This window comes from Varanus komodoensis, unplaced genomic scaffold, assembly GCF_004798865.1.
Source record: "Varanus komodoensis strain SLA01 unplaced genomic scaffold, ASM479886v1 scaffold2, whole genome shotgun sequence".
NCBI classification, from domain to species: Eukaryota; Metazoa; Chordata; class Lepidosauria; order Squamata; family Varanidae; genus Varanus; species Varanus komodoensis.
This window is the reverse complement of record NW_025335568.1, coordinates 60,203,712-60,226,405: the sequence shown is the minus strand read 5'-3', so window position 1 is coordinate 60,226,405 and position 22,694 is coordinate 60,203,712. Positions and strand designations below refer to the sequence as shown.

Below are 22,694 nucleotides of genomic sequence, written 5' to 3'. Positions count from 1 at the left end.
GTTCCAGGACTCTGGTCGTGACCCAAAATGGTTGTGAGCCAAGTTAAATTTCCCCATAAGGTTCAATGTAAATAAGGTTAATCCATTCTGTAACTATTTTTTTAATCAGAAAAATGTGAAGCAAAGTGACAAAGAACAACAAAGATCATGCCATCTCCCTACCCTGAGCACGAGCGCGGCTATCTCCCCGCCCCCCCCAGCACAACCATGATCACACCTGTCATCCCAGCACGCCGGAGGGGAGGGGAGAGGAGAGACGGTGTGATCATGGGTGTGCTGGGGGAGGGAGAGACAGGCGCAAATGGGGCGCGCTGGGGGAGGGAGTGATGGGCATGAATGTGGGTGCACTGCGGGGGAGACAGGCGCGATTGTGCTGGGGGGGAGATGGCCGAGATTGTGGGTGCGCTCCTGCAGGAAAGACAGGCACGATCTCAGCCATCTCCCCCCCCTCCCCCTGCACTATTGTGGCCATCGCCTCACTTGGGGTGGGGGAGACGGGTGCGATCATGGTCACCACCCAAAGTGCAATTCGCAACCTGAGTTAAAATTTTTATGAAATATTTGTTCACGACCCAATTTGGTCATGAACCAAAGTATTCTTGAGCTGAGGTACCACTGTACCAATGATAATCTCCTGAAAAACATTAATTTCAATTTTCAAACTGACGAGCTTGCCTAATATTTGCATTTACAATGGGCATCCATTTATTTTTACTAATAGACTTGTAACCTGAACAAGTAAAGCACTGGAAATTTTCCACATCACTTCATTGGCTCCAGTGTGTTGAATGCCGTGCCCTCTCTCAACAGTACAGCCTGTCCTTTTTATTTTTTTAACAGGGTTGATGTTTTGAGATGAGCAAAGGTTGAAGGGTGGACAGCATTAGCTTACCTGCTAGCTTCTGTGTGAACTAATACAGGCAATTACATGCATGTCCCCTCAGAAATAAGTCGGACTGTAGTTACCAGAGTTTCCTCAGTGGTAGTGTAGGACTGAAACCAGGGTGGATTTGATTTAAATCAGTAGTCAGTAAGACTAGATTTAAATCATGGTTTTCCACATAATTTGCCTTATCTAGAAGAAATTCTTTAAAATATCCCCAGTCTGGGTCTCTCTTACTGCATGTTGCCCTTATAGGTTTTCTTCTCCAGGAAAACAATAATATGATAAACCTCAGACTATACGAGGTGTGTCCAGAGAGTAATGAGAATGATATTTTTAAAATTATTTTATTGAAATGTTTTACAATTGAACATTGTCTCCTTCAAAGTATGTGCCTTATGAGTATACACAATGTTCCCAGTGATTTTTACATTCGTCATAGCGTCTCTTGAAGTCTTCAAGTGGGATAGCATTCTGAGCCTGCATAGTGGCCTTTGGATATTATCCACACTACCAAAAAAAGAGTCCTTTCAAACCGTTCTTCATCTTTGGGAAGATGAAAAAGTCGCAAGGAGCCAAGTCAAAGCTGTAGGATGGATGGGGAAGCACCGTGATGTGTTTTTCAGCCAAAAACTCTCTGACAGCCAGAGCACTGTGACTCAGTGGCGCTGTCATGATGAAGGATCCAGGTTGAGCCAATCTCAACTTGAGCCAATCTCAACTTGTGCCATTGGTACAATTGTGCAGATGATAGCACAGCTTTTCCATAACCTTTCCTCACCATTTCCAAAGTTTCTGATGTGCTTTTACCCAGTTTTAAAAATTTTTATCATGTATCGCTGTTCCAAACTCGCATTTTTCTTAATATGAGGCACTTGAACGGTGTCACAAAAAAGAATGTCTCGACTGACAGGGCTGGAATGCAACCGATCCGTGTTTTAGCGTATACCTGGCACCCCACCCCAAGTGACCTTGGCCAGCTTCTCCCTTCACAGAGCCCCTCTTGAGTGTAGGGACTTCATTTTCATTACTTCCTGGACACACCTCGTACACAGGAAGATCCAAAGACTTGTGAAGTATTCTGCTCAAAAGGGTTCACTTTCATTTTTACTGCTTGCCCCTTGCTCCTCAAACTTAACTTCTTGTACAGAGCTATTCCACTCCCAACTCTTTTTCTATTCATTTATTTTTAGCACTTACCTCTTAAGTGCTAAGGGGTTGATTCTGTGTACATGGATTTGCAAAGGAACAATGGGATTAAGGTCTTTTTCTCAACTCTGTATGTTTATTTTATAACATTTTTGCTGTGAAGAAGAGGCATATGATTTATGCAGTCACAAATTCCCAGGTTTGAGAACTGCAAAACCAAGCATCTGTGATAATACCTTCTAGAAAGAAACATTGTCCAATTATCTTACAGAAACCTCTGGAAGAGCATGATATTGTAAATGGATTAATGGAATTAATTTACCAAAATAATTAAACATTGCATGAATATATAGCCTCATGCTGTGTTATTAAAAACTAATCCTTATTTCATGATGAATAACCTTTGGACTATTATGTATCTTAAATAGGAGACTATCTTTAGATAGATTTTTCTCCAAAAAACATTATTTAAAATCCAATTTAAATAAAAATTGATTTAAATCCAAATAATCAATTGTTAAAAAAAAGATCATTGATTTTTATCTATCCTGACTGAAACCTTAATATTTCTTCTACCCCAGGTCCATACCTGGTTGTGAACAGGGACTTTGATCCTTCCCCCTGTGTACCTCGCCCACTCATTCAAAGGGCTTATGGCCTGAAATTGCTGGTGAATATTAAAGTGCTCTTGTCATTACCAACTATTCGATGAACCTGCCAAGACTTTCTTCCCACCTTTACAGGAAACTAACAGCTCACTTGGTGACTTTGGGCCAATCACTGATTCTCAGCCTAACCAACTTCACAGGGTTGTTGTGAGGATAAAATGGAGAAGAAGAGGATTATATAAACTGGTTTCAGTTCATTGCAACAGCAAAAAGTTATGCTATAAATCTAACAAATGAATGAAATTGGTGAAAGAAATTAGTGCACTGATCCTGGAGGCTGCATAGACCTGGCAAGACTAGTTCCCACAGCAAAAGTTGGCAGCGTGTGGCCTTCTAGAGGTTTTGGCCTACAACTCCAATTAAGTTGACCACTCCTTTCCCAGAAAGGGCGAAAAGGGCTGTCTTCTTTTTAAGATGTTCTGCATTAACAGGGTGAAATTGCTGATGCAAGAATCCTCCTTTTCTAACACAGTTAGTATGAAGTCCTGCATGACCTAGTTGCCTGTGTGTTGTAAACTTAGGAATACCTAACCAATTGGTAAAAAAGCCATTAACATAAGGGGGGAAAAACATTCCCAAACATGTACATACCTATGGGAAGCTAGTTGCTTAAGGAGTGTATCTGTTTTCAGGTGACATAAATCATCCAGGAAAATTGTTGAAATGCACTGAAAATCCACTTGCCTATCTAAGTATGCATCAGTTTAAAAAAAAAACCCCTTGTAGAAGGGTTTAAAACTCATTTTTTTCATTCACACAGTACACTAAAAGTGGGAGAGGTTAAAAAGCCCTTTAATATGGATTATGAATTATGTGCTAGAAAGCATCTTGAATACATAGCAATAGTGTGGAATTTTCTGTGGATTTGAACCTCTGCTGGCAGCTGGCTAGCTCCAGGGCTCTCCCTGTATGTAGCTGGAAGAGTGCCTGGCTTGGTTTTGCTAGCAGTACTTGCCGAAGAATATTAAATTTTGTGCCTCTGCTTCTTTACTTTTGATTTGCTTTCCCTAAGGACAGTAGAAGAAAATAACAAGTGGCCTTTCTCTTTATTTACTGTGATCTGCTGTCAGGCGTTGATGCAATGCTAAGCTAGGATTTTCTAAAAATTAAGGCGACCCATTACGCTATAAGGTGTTGTCATATCTTAAAGTAAAGGTCATTGTGCCCCTTAAATGAGGTAGCATTCTGAATCAAATGTAGAATTCTGAGTAACTAGACTGTGCATTCTTCAAAGGTCTTGTGTAATGTACATGTTATGTTTTAGAATACAGTTTGCTTTTTCCCTGTTTGTTTTTTGTTCAGATAAAAGATATAGAAAAATATAGTGAAAAAGTTTGTTGCCTACTAGAAGACAAAATCAATAGAACTTGAAGTTTTTAGAGCTGCAACCTTGCAGCTTAATTAAGTTTCTGTGTACATTAATTTTCCGAGAACATTACAGCTATTTCAGCCCAAGGTTTTCTGCTGAAAATCCCAAGAAAGAGGTATTATTAAGGAAAAGGCAGAGGAAACGTGTATGAGCCCCTCATCTAATGTTTCATAAGCCATAACTGTTTATGTGGCCACCTCACTAGTTCTACATACTGGCTTTGTTCAAGCGCAGTGACAATCCAAGTGTGGTTGTTGAATCAAGGGTTACATGCAAGCCCTGCACTATAGTTAACTGTAGGATTTTTTTTTAACTTCAAACAACCCAGAGTTTACATCCCAGCAACAAACCATGTTTTTTTCTCTTGCATTGTTATATGCAAGTCATACTCTGAGTTGTCCATATATGTAAACCAGGTCATATTCTTTTATAAAATGATTTCTCAGTGTGCTAATATGAGGATGTTTTTAACCTTGCTATAGAAGAATGCACGAAGGGTTTGATTACCACGTTTTGTAAGGCTTCCAGCCCAATCCCTTACAGAAATAGGCATTCCTGAGCTCATTGAAATCAATGCAAATGAAGTATGGGATTGCCTATTAGCACAAACCCCTCAAAATGGCACCTAGATTGAGTTTATGGTGATATGAACATGCTTTTCCACTTAGTCTGGTTGAAAGACAAGAGCTTGATTAACAAGAATACTTTAATTAAAGTAATTAGCTGACAACCCTAGTTAAGACTAATGAAGATGATGATGACATCTATGGTTACTGGTTGTATAAACAGCTCTGAAACGGCATCCCTAGCAATGTTATAATTCTTGTGCTTATTGTCTGGTAATCGCTTTTTCTCCTAATTGTCTTTGTATGAATTGCCCATTCTCATCCGGTTGAAATCCATTTCTGTATTGAACAGCTTTTGTACACAGTTGTCTTCATGTTCTGTTTTCTGTTCCTGTATTGAACTCTTTCTTGGAATCAGCATCTTTTTCTCCCTCTTGACAACACTCTAGTTTTCACTCAATACTGGACTCCTTCTGTTAGGTCTCAGTAAGGGCCATGCTCTTGGCATTCGGGTTTCAGGAATCAGCAGCACAGGGGAGTATCAGCTCTCAGTCCAGATGGGCCAGGAGCATGGTGCGAACCGCAGACAAGCTCTGGAGGAAAGTACACAGTCAAAATCAGAGAGGTCAAGCTCCAGGGAAGCATGAACTTCCTCTCAGACCAGAAACAAGTTGCTTGAGCTGAGAAGTAAGCCCTGAGGGTCAGGCTTTGTAGGCCAGGGTGGCATGGACTGGTGGTTATAATCATCTGGCAATGTTTACACAACCTCAATTGTACCCTTGAACCACCAAGCTTGGTTTACTAAGCCATCAGAGTTTCACTAGCAAACCACTTTTATAAGCCAGAAGAATAAGATAATGGGTTAATGTCAGGATCTGAGGCAGCTTTAGTGCTCCTTCTGCTGGCCAAGCACCAGCATAGCAGCCCTGGTAGTTACAGGATTACTCCCTCAAGCTACTGCAGCAGCCAGGACCCTTATGAGCACCACCTGGGAGCCCTAGGGGGAAGAGCTGTATAAGTGTCTCTTCCCTCCAGAAGCTGCTTCAGCAACAAAGGTGTCCAGGCTTGTTGCAGTGCTCCTTGCTCATCACAGCCTGAACTCTGGGACCTTGCTCCCATGCCTAGACCCTGCTCTTGATCCTGCTCCTATTCCTGTTCTGGGACCTTGCCTAGTTTCCCAGTCCCTGTTCTACTCCCATTCCTACTCCTGCTCCGCCCCTTAGTTACCTGTTCCTGTTTGCATTGCTTCCTCAGATTCTTTACCCATGACTTGCTTGACTATGCTTTTCACCTCTTGTTCTTCTACTCCTCTCACTGACTTGGACTGTTGGATAAAGATCTGGATTTGTTTGGACTTTAGATTCCTGCCTAGCTGCCTGGATCCTGGTGACCATGTTGGTTAGTCAGCTGCCCACATCCCTGATGTTGATAGTTAAGGTGCAGAGCCATCTCATGTCTTGGAAGCAGACAGATGTTCTCCCTAATCATAAAGACAATCTGGTCTATTTCTCCAGGGCACTGCTTTCCTGCACGAAATAATTAGGCGCTTCAGTGTCAAGTTATCATGCCTCTGTGAAAAATATTAGATATTCCTGGGCAAGTCACTATCCGTTGTCTAGCCAATCTTCCTAGACTTTTATGAAGACAGATTCAGAATGTATAAATATCTCTGCCAGACTATCATTTTAATGTTCATTTCCATCAGATAGAAGCCTGCATTGTGTTTTCCTTAGATGTTGTCAGAAATGGTTACATCATTCAGTGTATTGGTGACCAGATAAATTATTCGCAGTGTAGATGTCTGTGATAAGAATAGCAGAAATCTTGCCTTAATGGGAGTTGAGGAACTTCCTTATGTCAGGTTAGGGGTTTTGTCCATTTAGCATATGCTGGCTGTGAGCGGCTCTCTCGGAGCTCATCACCTGATCTTCCTGTGCTATTTTTTATCTGGAGATGCCAGAGAGAGAACCTAAGACTGTTGGCATGCAAAGTCATTGCTACTGGACTGTGCCCCTCCCCTTAAAAGAGCTGCAGAAAAGATAACTCTTAACAGAATTGGGACTTTTGAGTTTGCATGGGTTATGACTGCCAGGAACCTTCATGATCCTCCCTAAGTGGAAGGCTGAGGGACAGGGCAGGAAAGGAAAAGACCAGGAGTGCTACAAGTGGTGAGGCTGCAGAGACTTACTGGTTTTAATCTAAGAAACTTAAAAAAGTAAATCATGGGTTGCAGCTTCTGATTATACAACTGCAAAGGTGTGGGGCTCACTGGGAAGGAAAATGCTTCTTTTTCTTGCATCCACTGCCCTTCCTCAATCTGTGAGAGGATTGGCTGTGGCCTTCAGATGCAAGAGAAGCAGCAGCCCAGGATGTGCATGGAGAGCCTTCAAGGAGACAGGAAAGGAGATTGTCATCTATAGAACACTGCCCACCATGAGAAGAGGGTGGTGGCAATGAGTGAGGAGGGGAGTGGGACTCGCCCATTGCGTCAACAAAGGAAAAGAATGGTTGGACAGGACTCATGTAGCCAGGTGCATAGGAACAGCAAATTTGGCTTAATCACCACCAGGCCTTCTGGCTATCCATGGTAACAAGGCATGGTGTCTGCATGACTCACTGGACAGCCATCTCAGAGGGATGGTTTAACTAGTGGAGTCCTGCACTGAACAGGGAGTTGGACCTGATGGCCCTCCGGCCCCTTCCGGCTCTACTATTCTATGATACTATGCTAACTCCAGGATCGGAGGCAGCATACCTCTGAATTCCAGGTTAGAGGGACAACAGTTAGGAAAGCACTGTTGCCCCTCTGTCTTGCTAGGGCCTCTGGTTGGCCCCTGTGGGAAACAGGTGGCTGAACTAGGTAAGTCTAGTTCAGGTAAGTCTGATCCACATGTCTTATGTGCTCCTCCCGCAGTGATCTCTTGAGTGCTGAATGAAGGAGAAAGGGAGCTGGAATATTGACTCCTGGCTTTCACTGGGCTGAAGTAGGCCGCTGCTGAATCAGTAGGATTAATAGAATGAAAATCTGCCACCTTTATTTGTCAGACACTGCAGAAATGTTAATTATTTTGATCAGAAGAGCCTTAAAATGCAGTCCATGCATGTAGAAGTATATCTGGTGGGGAGGGATGAACTGGCTGCATCTAGGCCCCCTGCAGGTGGGATGATGTCCGTCCGTGGGTGGGGCCAGAGCTGCTGCCATTAATCCTCCACTCATTTTAGCCTTCCTGAAGCTGGCATGCATTGCACAGAGGAATAGATGCAGCCCTGACTTTGCCCATGTTCCCATGAGGGTACCGTACAAAGCGACCCAGCCTTTCTTTACGTACGTAATCTTATCTCCAGTTTCCAGGCCCACAGGCTTGGAGATGGTCTACAAAAAGAGGCATCTCCCCTTCCCTTTTTTATATAAAGAAATGGCTTTTCTAAGGATGTATTATGCACCTTGTCCAAAGCACCAGGGGAAGAGGTATTCCCCCCCCCCCACCACCACCACCTTCATAGGTATTGTTTTATTCATCAAAATTAACTAAAATTTCTGCAGTGGAGTGCCGGCCTATTTCTTAGGGTAATAAGGCTATGCTTTTCTCTACAGGTTACACCTTGAATCCAGGTTATGGAGTCAGTTGCCAGTATGCTACCTTGGCACATACTTTAGAGAAGCATTGCTATATTTCTGCACGTCGTGATGTGATGGTTCAGCAGTGCAGACAAAGTAGCTTTTTCAACAAATGTAAGTCTTTGTGAACAATAAATGAACCCTGCGACTTAAAATTCGAATCAGAGCTTGTGTAGCTTCCTGCTCTCTAGGGTCACTTCTAAGAACAAGATGGTACCTTTCCAATTCCACATGCTGCTTTGTTTCAGGCAGCAACATGTCATGGGTCAGCCCCACACCAAACCCCTTGGATGTCAGCATACATAACCTGGTGCAGACCTAGTTCCAGTGGGGCACCTGTGGTCGAATTATGTCTGAGGATCATTTGCTTCGTCCTGGAGCACACGCCCTGATGTTTTCTAATCATTCTGGTTCAGAACATCTGGAGGGCACCAGATTAGGGGAGGCTGGACTGCAGGTTGCCTGGTTGAGGGTTTGGTGCAAGAAGGCCTCGTGATGGACTTTGAGCTGAGAGGCCCTTGCCTTTTAAATTCAGTGAATCAGTGTGTCAGTATAGCTAGGAGCAGCACCAGATGGAGCCCTTGCTGCAATGGCCCCTCCTGCTGATTCCGTTATGCACGTGGGCCCCACTGCTTCTGCAACACAAATTTAGCACTGCTTATGGGAAGCCTTGAAATGGGAAGAAGCACCCATTTGAAGCAAGGCAGGTTAATGGCACGCCCATGTGCAAGCGCTGCCAGCCTGCCCCATTTCAGAAATGCACATTTCCACACACATCTTTGTATTTTGTGCTTAACTGTAAGCAGTTAAGTGCCTCATGCATGTTTTCATTCCCATGATAAATGTGCGAGTGCTCTCTGCTCTACCTGTGGCTAGTTAAAAGAGCTCCAAGTTCTATTTTCGGGAAATTGCTTGAAATGATCAATTCTCTTTGATGCTGGTTGCACACTGTCACAGCATGGAGTGTTCCGAGAGACTGGAAGTTACACTTAGCAGTCCTGTCACCACAAACTGTGAATTGATTCTCTTCTGTTCCACCTTGTCTGTTGAACGGGAGGGTGGTGAGTTATTACTTTTTTAGCAGGAATTGTTCAAGTGGATGAGGGGAGAGAAAGGAAAGAAGTTATTATGGAACAAATAATGGTAGGAGAAAAAAGTGGAGTATCTGGATAGGTTGAGGATCAAGAAGGAAACAAGAGTTCTGTTCCCATAGTTGGAAAGGAAGCTGAGAAAAGACAACTGGAGTCCTTGAAGAAAGTTATTTTTCATGAACTAGTCTCAGCCTCAGGCCACAAAAATGTCCATAATCTCATGGAAAAAGTCCTATGTGGACCTGGCCTTAGGTACTCATGCTGTAGTAACCTCTGAGTCAGATGACTACTCAGCTGAGGCACTGAAGTTACTGAATTCCAGTTCCATCAGACCCAGGCAGCTAGGCCAGTGGTAAGAGATGATGGGAGTAGTAGTTTCCTCATTTACGGAGGGCTACAGGTTCCCCCTGGGGACCTGCTTTGTGGCCCTGCCCTGGAAGACGGTTCAGGAGGATTTATGATAAGACGGGTTGATCAGATCATAGTAGGCTGATTTTGATTGGTTGCCATTGCACTTGGGGGTTTAACTGGTCTTTTAAAGTCCTGAAGGGTCTTGGACTATAATATCTCAAGAATCTCCTCCCTACACAAGGGCCTACTGGGAAAACTCTGAGGCCCTGGTCTGACCTCATTTCCATACTCACCTCACCTTTTCACTTGTAACACCCATGATCTGACATACCTTCCCAAGAGAGCTCCTTCTCGGTAAAGACGGTGTTTTTAGTTACTTCAGTGAAACATGCTTTTGAGAATATCATACTTCTTAAAATGCTGCTTCCTTTTAGAATCTCTTTAAAGATTTTAACTTGTGCAAGGGTGATTTGTCTTTTCATTTTTGCTTTATCATTATGTATGGTTAGATTTTTTAAATTATGAGCCACATCTTGTCTTAGATAGTTAAGATATGGGTGAGCTTTGGTTCTGTTTTTCAATAGTGGGCAGTCCTTTGGAGGACTATTTTGAGATTTGCCCTTTCTCCATGCCATCATGTATTTAGAGGTGAACAGAGAGTTGAAAAAAATGGCCAGCAGCCTAAAGAAAGAGATAAAGACCAGCATACTTAGCAGGTTGGGAAGAAAAGGGCCAAGAGTGAATGGGGACATACAAAGGTGAGCATCTGGGCTGGCCCAAGAAAAAGAACAAGTTGGAACAACTTCCCATTGCATATACAGAAGCCAGCTGTGAGACAGTGTCCTCCATTGCTCCTAAAGACAGCAGCCTAGCTTAGCCAGTGTAGGTCAACCCACATGGCACGCCGCTGCCCCCTCCAACACTTTGCCGCCATCTCCAAGCAGCTGCCTGTGGCAACTACCTCACTCTACCTAATGGTAGGACCAGCCCTGGTGAGCTATAACGTGTGCCTCTACTCTGCGGACACGTTTGTAGCAGTCAAGGATCTGGGAGGACAGAGAGAAAGGTGAAGGCTCCAAAAGAGGGAGGCAGAAAGATGGAGGAAAATAAGGCAACTGCAGCTAGGAACAATGTCAGCTGACACCACCTGATCATTTCCGTACACTCTCGCAAATTGTAGGCAAGTGGTGGTGGTGGTGGCTGAACAGTATTGTTGAGACAGCAGTGATGCACATGTGTGCCGTACAGTCCAGTAAGCTCAACGGACAGCCTGGGAACTTGGTTTTGATCCTGGTGCAAAGCTGTGGAATGCAAACTGGTTTGAACAATACTCTGATGCTTCCTTGAGATACAGTCAAGCCAATAGAGTAAAATTAAATGACATTCGAACTTGTTGTACCCCTCATTCCACAAGTACTATATATAAGAATTGTACTCTGCTTCATCACAGTGACAGCCGATGAACTCTGGAAAGGATATTTGGCAGAAGCCAGCACAGGTAAAAGGAAAGGAAGAGGGAAGAGGAGCAAGAAAAGGTTCAGGAAGAATCTCAACAAAGGCCAGATCATTGGTGAAGGTAAACTGATGAAATGAGCACATGCCCAGAAATTCTTTCCAGTCCCTCCAATGATGAACTCAGACGGCTAGTGTTGATAGGAGGGAAGCCGAAATGGAACCATTGAGAAGCAAGGGCATTGTGTTGGCATGCTCACAGGGCCTCTGAAACTTAAGAAATGAAACTTCTGAGCGGGTTAAAAGAGGAACAAGCATGCGCAGTAGCAACAGAAAGCTGAACTTTAATTGGAAGAGAACATGGGAGAGGCTGCGGAATGCTTTCTTGGAGGGAGGGCCTGCTTGGCTGGAGATATCCTGAGCAGGAGACAAGGATATAGTCCAACATCTTACAAGTTCCCCCACTGAGAGGAGTAAAATTACTCTCCCCACCCCCCCCGTAGCATTAAGCTGTGTGAATCAGCTGTCACGGAGCAGTCAGGAGAAATGGGAAGAGCAGATTATGTATATTTTACAGGGGATGAAAATAGACTAATGAGATTTGGTAACCAAAGTTTACCTTAGGAAAATTGCTTCCGGGAGTGAAAGTTAATTGTGGGTGAAAACAGCAGTCTCTGAAAAAATTATGGCATCCTCTTCTTTACCCTTCAGAATGGAAAATTCTAGAAGTTTGGATTCCTTTTCTACTAACCCTAAATTCTGTAATATTGAAAGTTTTAGTCAAACAACATTCCCTTGAGGTTGTTTGGGTTTAATTTGATTACATAACCTTTTGCCACTAAATAATAAGACAAATCAGATAAATGAGAGCTGCCAAGACAAGGATTATGATGCCATGCTGGCTTTTGTCTGTGGCTCTGGACCCAATTGGCTTGGAAGTTAATGTTTTGTTTTTCTCTAAGCCTTATTTCAATGTAAATGTGTTCCTATGAACATATTTTTAGGCTTCTGTTTTATCGGCCAGCTCTGCTGCTTTTTCTTACTCTTTTTTCAATTCTTCTTTTTCTTTTGTGGTTTTGCTGCTGTGTCATAGTGTGTTTTATTGCTTTTACTGTTGCTATAAGCCACATGGAAGCTGCTTGGGGCAAAAGGCAGGAGATAAATTCATAGACATGTATGGGGGGATTTAAAGGTATCCTGCCCCTTACACCCACACTAGGATCTTCAAATCAGATAATTCTTTTTTATATGTAAACTTTGTGTTTCACTTAACTGTAGTTTGATGAAGAAAGAGGAACTTCTTTATTAAAACACACACAACTGGATTTGAGCCTCGGAACAATCATTTCTGCCTGTTTCACTGCTCTGTGAGCTGGAAGCATGCCAAGTGATAGGTGTCCTTGTTCTCTGATGCCCTTAGGACGCTCAGGCCATATTTGGCCTGGCCTTAATGCGCCAGTGATGAAACCTGGAACTGTCGGGACATTTACTCAGCGCAGCAAAGAAGAGCAGGAGAAACTGATATCTGAAAGAATCCAGCAACGGGATGAGTGGGACAAGAAAAGAAAAATGCGAGTGAAGCAAAGAGGTTGGACTGGAGGCAGATGGGGGGGTATCAGCCTAGGCCCCCCTGATCCAAGTCCCAGCGGAGGTAAGATATAATTCGGGAAGGGACAGAACTAGTTTAACAGAAGGAAGAAGCTCCATGTGATTGTTATTTTTATTAAAATGTTTATTTTCTACTAACAGTAGGCTATATACATCAGTGAAAGGCTGATTTAGGAGAATCAATATCACAGAATGATGGGTAGCTTTGGAAAAACAGTGATAGAACCTTGTTAACTATTTGTCTTAAGAGAAAATTTCTGAAGAGAGTGATCCCTTGACCACCTAGGATTTTTTGGAGTCCCAGTTCTGTGGCCAGAAAGGAGCTCTGATGTCATAAGAACAAACATAAGAAAGGCCATGCACTATCAGATGACTGGTCCATCCAGTCCAGCACTCTGGTCACATGGTTGCTGCTCTTGATTCTCTTTTTCCACCTCACAGAATGAATTAATTGTTTATTGAAAAATCCACTGATTCTCAGTCTTTGATACTCTCAGATTGACTACACATTACAGAAGATTAGAAGGAATTTCTTCAAGCAATTTTATTGATTGAGGGAATTCATTGGAACTCTTTTTTTTGTTTTTGGATAATGCACAGCCTTAAAATTATTATTTTGTAAACCAGCTAGACATATACTGGGTGCATTGAATATGAATGATGTATCACTTTTCTGATTGTTCAGACCTGTTTTCAATGGATCATTTATAAGACAAATAGCATCAACAAAATCTAATAATGAAAATGAACAGCCACAGAAGATTTTGCACTGAATCAGACCATTGGTCTATTGATTCTGCTCTAGCTGGCAGTGTCCCTCCAGGGCCACATTCCTCAGTGTGTTGAACTACAACTCCCAGCATGCCCCAGGCAGCAAGGCCAATGGTCGGGAGGTTTCAAGCAGTTATCTGTTTTGTGGGGGTGCAAGATAGGGCTTTTTTGCTGGCCACTGTGAAGCTCTGAAGCTCCCTTCTGAGGGAGGCCAGCTTGGCACCTTCTCTGTTGTCCTTCTGCCAGCAGGCAAAGATGTTATTATTCAAGCAGGGCTTTTACTTCTGAAAGAGACTTTAATCAATTCAGTGTTTTCTATTTCTTTTATTTTTTTGTATATCTAATTATGTTACACTGTGTGTGTTTTTATTACTACATTTTAATTAAGAACTAGTTTTTAATCTGTATTTTATTAATAGGCTCCTTGAGAGCTATTTTGTAGGAGGGATTGGGATATCAATTGAATTAATAAATTTACTCTATTTGTATTCAAGCTATTAACTGTCTTAAATGCCATATATGGGAAAGGCAAGATTCAAATTTAAGAAACAACAATGAGAAACTCCACCCCAGTTAACTGTATCTTTCTAGTAATTTCTGCATTGCGTTGATGGTGTGGCTAAGTATTAAATAATATCTTAAATATTGTAGTTTAGTGTTATTTCTGTATCTCTCAAGGAAAGCTGCACTAGTTGCAGTTAACTGACTACATAGATTTTTTTCCAGCAGCCTTTTATATTGAAATTCAGCACAAATTATTACACTGGGACATTATGACTGATTTGAAGTGGCTGGGGAAGGGTGTTTTCCCCCATTCCCCATATAATTGTAGAGGCATCTACACCAAATAAGTCTTGCTTCTGTTTTCTTTTTTGCTTTGAATCACTGTAAACTGTTTGATAGTTTGTCATTCGTGATATTCATTTGTAGAATAATACCCTATTTTGGTGTTGGCAATGGCAGAAGTGAGCCATTTATACTCTGGCTGCTGCTCCTAATGTCAAAATTTCTCTCTGATTGATTCTGCATTGCACACCCAGTTTATAAGATTCTTCTAGCTGGCAGTGCCTGCAAGAAGGCAGTTCAAAATTAAGTCCAAATTGTCATCATCCGCAATGTAATTAGTTTGCCAATTTAAATAGATTTCAGACCTAGATGTGAGAAGTAGCAGAAGTAATCATGTTCAGACCTGACCTGAGATTTACATAGAAGGACAGAGAATCTGCCTTAATTCTTTGCCGCACTTTTTTCTTCCAGTCTTCCCTTCTTCCTGTTGTCTCCTCCCACTGTCATTGAAATTCAGACTATAAATGCTGAGGACATTACCTGTCTTCAGTGATATTTCCTTAGGGCTGGAAATAAAGATTGGGAAAGGCCTTTCCCTGTGTTGATCCCAAGCGGAGAACCTGAGATGCAGGGACCATCCCCAGCCATCCAGGAGTCACACTCTGGGGCACCCCCAGTGGCCATAGCCCTTCCAAGCCCATCTCCTACCCCCCATTCATTTCATAATTCCCAGCTGTTGTACCATCCCCCCCCCCATTTTAAAAAATAGGAATGCCCCTGTAAAGCTTAATTACTGGTATGATGAACTTTAAGCTACAATATACACATTTTTTGTGCTTTTAGACCCACTTCCTTTACCTTCAGGCTCACCCACCACTGGAGTGCAGCCCCCCAAGAGCTCTCCAAAATTGAATTTGGCTCTCTGGTTAAAACCGCTTTTGTACCATTTCCCTACATGACCTCCAGCAGCACAAGCTGTTTGTTTTCAGTGTCTCATGTTGGAACTCCAGTAGCATAATCCCCTGGGATTCAACTCATGGGTATGCAGGTCCATGGAAGGGACCAAAGGCAAGAGAGCTTTGGAAAGTGCAAGCAGCTGCTTAGAACATTTTTGTGGGGAAGTAAACCCCAGACAGCTTGATCACCATTAAATCTCCCCTAAGTAAAGGTAATGTTTGGTGTCGCTTTTGGAAGACAACATGCAAATGTTCATGTGTTGTTCTTGCACTTCACTGACATACATCTCCTTGACCAACAGAAACATATGAAGATTTTGACTCCAGAGTGATTGAGGTAAGTGTTGTAATGAAAAAGAATCTGCAAGACTACATGTTTGAAACATAAACGGAAATGCTCCATTTCCTGTCGTCTTATTTTTCCTTTGATAGAAGCTCTGTAGTAATGGGAACTAGGGAAGCCAAGGGAATTCAGAAATGGTGTTGCATTACAACTGAACAGTAAAAAGCACTTTTCTTTACATTCTCCCCAGTGTGCTACAGCATTGAACTCAAAAGAGGCCATAGTTGATGTTGAAAAGCAACACTCTTGGTTGTCATTTAAGGAAAGTATTTTAAAAAGAAAAAATAGAGAGCAAGAAGAATACTTACATTCCATTATCAAGAGGCATGGAGTCGACTGTTAGGTTAACCACTTCAAAAAGAGAGAAAGGGCTGAGTCTTCTTCAAATGCATTTTCACTTCTTCCCCATTCCCGAAGCCGTGCTTTTAGTAAAACAATTTCGTCTCCCAGCTCTTGGAACAGCAGTAAGCAGTCTGGGTTTTTTCATCTTAATGCTCCTCATTCGTCCCACCTTTCTTTTTGTTTTGCTTCTTACATAGATATACAGTGGTACCTTGGCTCACAAACTTAATCCATTCCACGATTCTGGTCATGAGCCAAGTCGAATTTCCCCATAAGGTTCAACGTAAATAAGATTAATCTGTTCTTTACCATAACTTTATGTTACACATAAAGGACGGCATATAAAAGTTTTAAATAAATATGTATTTTTTTAAACCACAAAAATACAGTATAAGCCATGTCCCCAGGCTGCGGGCCAAGCCGCAGCCCTGTCCCTCGCCTCCCCTCTCCTCAGCCTGTAGAAAGCAGCCCTTACCTCCCTCCTCGCAGCCGGAGGAAGCTGTCCCATGCTCGCCTCTCTGGCCTCCCGCTCCTGCTTCCCCTCCCGGAGCCGGGCGAGCGCCTGCGAGGGGACCTTCCTCTGGCTCAGAAGTGGGGCAGCAGCGAGGATCCGGGAAGGCCTCGACTGAGGTGAGCACGCCCTCATGGTGGGTGGGGAGAAGGTTACTGTTTGGAGTGCTCATGCAGGGAAGATAGCCCCGATCGTGATCATCACCCGATGTGGAGTTCGCAGCCTGAAAATTTTTCCGAAATTTCTGTTTGCGATCCGAATTGGTCATGAACTGAGGCATTCGTGAGCCAAGGTACCACTCTATTAGAAAGGGCCCCTATCTTCCAGCAGATGCATTTCTGTAATCTCTGGTGTTGGTTTGCCAAAATGCTTCACTTACCAGTATTAGTACTCCATCTTCTGTCTTTCTCTCTTTTTCTCACACCTCCCTTGCATCATTCTTTGTCGTAATGCAAAGTTGGACTTGGGAGGTGACCACTAACGAGAAGATTTGTGAGGCTGATCTCCTCTTCTAACTTTCAGGCATCCGCCAGCAATTTGAAAGTAGCAAAACCACTCTCCCATTTTCAATGCTCCCTGCTCTTGAGAGATCCCAGAGCCTTGATTATCTGTAGCAGCCCCCCCCCCCCATCCCAGTGTCATCCAAATGCATTGGACTGCAACTCCAGTTAGTCTGCTGGCTGGGGATGATGGGAATTGCCATCCAACCATACTTGAGGGTACCATGCAAAAGAAAGTTGGTTCAGAAGCATATTACAAACCTTGCACACAGGATTCTCTCTCTGTTCCCCTTGCCAGTGTCTCCCATTTCTCTGTGGAACCTTCCTGAGAGATGTGTTACAACTAACACAGTTTTAGAACATGCAGTGATTACATATCTTAATAATCAGTTGCTATCTTTTCTCCTTTTTTGTGGATAACAAAATGTAACTATAGAGTATTTCATATGTTTACTTGCAGTGTATGAGTAAACCTACAAACCGAATCTATGATCTATAAGCAGCTGCAGAGGCAGGCAACCCCTTTCTGATGTGCATGTTTACAGACCTTAAAGGTGTAAAGGTGTGAGATGTTTCTGTTACCAGTTGCTCTTTAGTGTTATGTGAGACACTTACAGACCATGTTTCAGATTTCATAAAATATTTTTCAGCGTTTCCACATCTGCTTTCTTTTTAGCTCCTCTTTTGAATATACATTAGGATTTCTTTCTCCTCTCCAGCAGAAACAACCCAGAATTGCTCACTGTACACAGTTAACTGTGTATTGAAGTCTACAAATTGCTGAATCCAATGTTAGAACATTTCCACTTGGATGTCTGTGCTGGTTCACTGTCACTGGGAGAAGGGAGAGATCCTCATTGAATGCACTTAGCAACAAACTGAATCACAATTCTATGTGGGCTAAAATTTGAATTTTAAAACAGCATTTGTGTCTTTGGCAGCGCTTTGTCTATTGCTGAGAAAGACAGATGCCGGAATCTCAGGGAATGTCAATGCTGGGTGCTAAACAGAGCTCAACGTCTTAATTGAGGTTCCTGTTCTGCAACTGAAGGGGAATATTTTAACACGGTTCCTGTTTAGGCTGGCCACTGATGGGCAGAATCTGAGTGACCTGAAGTTTTCACACTTCTCTCTGCAGCTGCCATCTCCAGCTCTCATCACTGTGGCCTTTAGTCTTACAGTCAGAAATGAAACAGATAAAAGACAGGCTGAGGAAAGTACAGAATAGAGCAATCAAAAGAATAAACAGAGCAATTCCTCTGTGCAAAAAAAGTTTGGGATTTTTTAGCTTAGAAAAGAAGCATGCAAGGGGGAATATGATAGCAGTCCATAAAATTATATATGAAATGGGCCAGGTGGTTAGGAGAATGTTTTTCTCCATCGTTTATCATGTGAGAGATTCAGGACAGATAAAAAGAGAATCCACTTGGCTGTGAAGCTGGTGTCTTTGGTCCCATCACTGACTGTAACTCAAAAGGTTGTTGTGAGGAAGCTCATGTGCGCTTTCCTGGGCTCCTTGCGGGGAGGGGAGAGTATGAATGTAACAAATGCATAAATTGGTACTTCTTCATGCACGTGGTCACACTGCGGGATTCTCTGCCACAGGATGTCGTGATGGCCACCAGCCTGGATGGCTTCAAAGGAGAATTTGACCAATTCATAGCTACCTTTGTCTGCTAGTCCAGATGCCTAGACATTGCCTCCAGTGTCAGAGGCAGTGTGCCAATGGCTGCCACAGTGTGCCACAGGTAGAAGGGTGCATTTGGACTGGGAACTGTTTGTGGACTTCTCATAGGTCTCAGACCAGCCACTGTGCAAGCAGAAAGCTAGGCTAGGTAGCACTGGGTCTGATCCAGCACAGCTCTCTGTATGTTCTTAGAGGTGAGCAGGAAGCCAGGGAATCGCCCATTGCCCTTGCACAGCTGCTTCCCTTCTTTCCTTGATTCCAAGCTGCTGTCTTGGGTACTGAGAAAGGAGGAGCTCAGACTGCACAGGTGGCGTGGAGCTGACCTGCACCAAGAGAGGAGCAAATGGGGTCCCTGAACTAGCCTGTTGCTCTTCTCAGTAAGCCCAGGATAAGTCAAGAATCCTGGCTGATCCTTATATGCCAATGCCAGAATTCCACCACCTCAGCCATGCATCTGAAGGCCTGCTTAGTGCACACAGCAGCTCAGTGCTTGCCCCTCTGGACCCTCAGACCAGCAGCAGGGTGAGAGGCAGAGGAGCAACCTAGATATGGGGATTGTCCTGTGATGCCTGGAGGAACAGAGAGAGAACACTCTCAGGGTGCAAGCTGTGAATGTTTCAACAGCACAAAACCTACAGCCCTGGCATGGCATGGCATGGCATGGCATGGCATGGCATGGCATGGCATGTCCCAGGCAGCTGTTCTTGCTGTGAACCGTAGGCGTGTTTCTTTGTGCAGAAGCGCCACATCGCTTTCTGCCTGGACAGAAAGTGATACAGCCTCAGCCTTTTCTCATACAATGCATAGCCTTTAACATCATGCAGTCTTGACATTACTGAGCCCCACCATGCGTTACCAGCAGATTTACTTGGAAAGTTTACACACTGCAAGGCTAAATCAGATGCAAGGCCCTTGAGTTGGACAGGTATAAGCAAGTGGAGCCATGTTATACTAAGCTGGGCCTCCAGCCATTTCATGGTTAAACCTTGGACCTTCTGAATGCAGTGCCTGTGCACTGCTACTAAGCTGTGAGAAGCTCTGCACTGAGCAACCCAGAGCATAACCTGCGGAAGCATAGCTTGAGCTGTTTGAGCCTCATTCAGCCACAGTGAAGTAGGCCAGGCTTCCATCAATCCTTCAAGACTCTTTCAATGGTAAGACAAGAGTTCTCAACCTTTTTGATCCCAAGGACCACCAGTAATGGTGGCTCTGGGACCAGGAGCCGCCAGCCCATGTACATACATGTACTGATACCTGCGGCCCTGAAGGCCATCACTCTTTTCTTACTGGTACAAAAAGCACATCCATACGAGTCTCCCTGGGAGTTGGAGCGGAGAACTTTCTCTCTCAACCTCCTGTCCCAACAATTCTGATACTCATGTCCTCAAACAGGTTGCTGGAAGGAACAGTCTGTATTGTTGACAGGAAATTAGAAGGAACGAGTGGTCAGGGCAGCCCGGAGGCACAGTCAGGGCCTTGTGGGCACAGGTTGTGCGCTTCCGGCATAAGACTAGGAAAGGAGAGCTGGGATCCCTCAGAAAACAGCTGAATCACTGATCCCCCCCCACCCCCAAGTGCTGAAGTTCCTACTTTGGCACCCTTGGGGCGAGCCGAGCTTTAAGGAAGCTGCTTTTAAATTGGCGTGGCCTTCAGGGAAATGTGGCCGAGTACTTCATTGTCAGCCCTGAATGTCACAAGCATGCTGGCATGCTTCTTCCCTACGCTACATACATAATTCCTAGAGATTCTAGAATGCCAAGGTGCTCACAACAAAGCCATGTTGCACTGAGCAGGCTACCCAAGATAAATATCCAAGCGGATCTGACTCTGAATTTTACTGTGAGACCTAATTAACTGACGGATGATGAAACCTTGTTTTTCTTTAAAGTACATAACTGCAAGAAATCACACTTTGCATTGCAACTTCAGAATTGAATTTTATTTTCCATTATAAGAAATTAAGTATAATTGATATTCCAGGCAGTGTAGCTTTGGCTTTAAGATGACTAAGTGTTTCACTCCAAGTAATAAAGAGCAGTTAATAATGGAAAGTGACGGATTCCTAACTACAATGGGAGTGAACAGCTGCTCGCGACAATGCCTAGATCTAGGCAAATGTATTCACATTGTGTTTCTGTATTATTAGTTTTCGGCTTCTTTGCAAGGCTTCTCTGAAGCTGAGTGTAAAAGCACATTCTCTGCGTGTGGTGTAGAAATATAATAAATAAGATCCAGGTTCAGTCCTAGGTTCTTTCTTGCTGCTGCCAGTCCGTTTTGACAATGTTAGGTTAGATGAACAAAAGCCCAACTCAATCTATGGCAGCTTCCTATGGAGACTTTTAGAAATCTGGATCCAATTTCAGGACATGTATCGTTGGAATCAAGGGAAGAATTCCATGGCTTGCTTTAAAAGGGGGACCATATTTTTTTCTGTTGCGATTTTGAACAGAAACCAGCAATTTTGGTAAGGTCATAATTTTCTCTACCAAAGCACTTAGCATTGATTGGTGCCAGTTGTTCCCCAGGTGCTCCTGGCACTGTGGCAGACTTCTTTTCCTCTGGCCATGTTGCTTCTCAGCAAGTAGCCATTCTCATTTTGACTGAGCGGCCACTCTAAAGACATAATAAAAGCGCTGCTAGATCAGAGCAAAGACCTGCCTCGTCCAGCTCGTTCACATGTATCCTCCCAAATGCCTGCGGGAAGCCAACAAGCAGGACGCGACCACAGTAGCACCTCCCACACATCTTCCGCAGCACACTGCCTCTGATTCCAGGGGTCAGAGATGGCCGTGATGCGTAGTAGCCATTGATAGCATTCTCCATAGTTCCAGGAAAAGTGGGAAAATCCATTAAAAGAAAAGGAAGTCTTCAACACAGCAGATTTCTCACATGCCCCTACCTGTGCTTAGTGGAAGCTCTAGCAAGGGTGCTTGTTTTTGAGCAAGCAGCCATTTGCCTGAGTAGCAAATCATGTAAGCAGGGCTAGACCCAGATGCAAGTCAGGCTTAGCATAGATGGACCATGGCGAAGGTTGTGTCTAGCCCATTGCCAACAAGACTCTGGTTAGGAAAACAGCCCTGTGTCCTGGTTTCTGCCAAAGAGATTGTAAGTAGGCTGCCACATTCTTTTAACCTGTTGGATAATTCTGTGTGCATCCAAAAGGGTCTTGGGGAGAAATACAGGGTCCACCCTCCCTTTTCTTTGGAAGTCATGCTGCTGTGCAGCTGCCATCCTTAGGCACAGCCTCCCTCAGAGGAAGCAGGAATAATGGTTGAGCGATTGGCTTTCTCCCTGCTCATTGCTTCGCACGCAGTCTCCACATCGGCCTTTTGATGAGGATGAAGATGAGGATGGTGATGGTTCAGTGTATTTTTTTCCCCAGAATTCCTGATGATTATCATCTCCCAAAGTGGCTCACAGCAATCAAAAGAGTGAAAGAGGGAGGTGCAGTCAACAGAATTAGATGCTAAATAAGCAAGACGAACAAGAAAAGGAGAATGAAAGGGAAAGGAAGAGTGAGGAGAACAGGTTTTCAAGGCCAGAATGAAGTGGTGAGCTGCGGATGGGTGTTTAAATGCACTCCAGCCCTGGGTGATCTTACTCGTATTCTTGCACTGAGGAGCAACTCGTGCTTCTTGTCATTTTGAGCCATGGGTGGGGCCAGAGGGTTCCTTCCCCTTCCTTCTGGAATCCCTGGGCAACTCCCTGTTGGGGCCAAGTGTCCTTTCTGGCAGAGAGCTGCAAGCAGATTCCCCTGGCCAATAGATTCGGACTCGGGCTCACTGGCCTCCCACGCCCTGTGGCTTGGCATCACGCCTGGGAAGCTGCGTGTGTAGTCTGCCGTTGGCCCTGTGTCCACTAGCTGATGGAAAGAGCGACAGTGTGGCTCTTCAGTCCCAGAGCAACTACTGGGAAACACTGTGCTCCTCTAAAACGGTCTCAGAGGAATCTGCAGTCTCAGTGATTTTGGAAGCAAAGCATCTCTTCAGCGACCAGCCCAGGAGTGAAGACATTGTAAAGTCTGCATAGGGGTAGAGGATAA

At 43.9% G+C, this 22,694-nt stretch overlaps 1 protein-coding gene across 3 annotated transcripts in view; it reads left to right on the top strand.

Moving 5' to 3' along the window:
• Nucleotides 1-22,694, top strand: part of MRPS5 (mitochondrial ribosomal protein S5) — a 48,905-nt gene that overhangs the window by 1,530 nt on the left and 24,681 nt on the right. For 2 of the 3 annotated variants that reach the window (XM_044428671.1, XM_044428673.1), the window contains exons 2-5: nucleotides 8,231-8,368; nucleotides 11,147-11,272; nucleotides 12,569-12,799; nucleotides 15,572-15,606. In XM_044428671.1, coding sequence (XP_044284606.1) covers nucleotides 8,231-8,368; nucleotides 11,147-11,272; nucleotides 12,569-12,799; nucleotides 15,572-15,606 — 530 coding nt within the window. Of the gene's footprint in view, nucleotides 1-6,695; nucleotides 6,804-8,230; nucleotides 8,369-11,146; nucleotides 11,273-12,568; nucleotides 12,800-15,571; nucleotides 15,607-22,694 lie in introns of those variants that run through there. The other variant, XM_044428672.1, reaches the window with a different exon arrangement.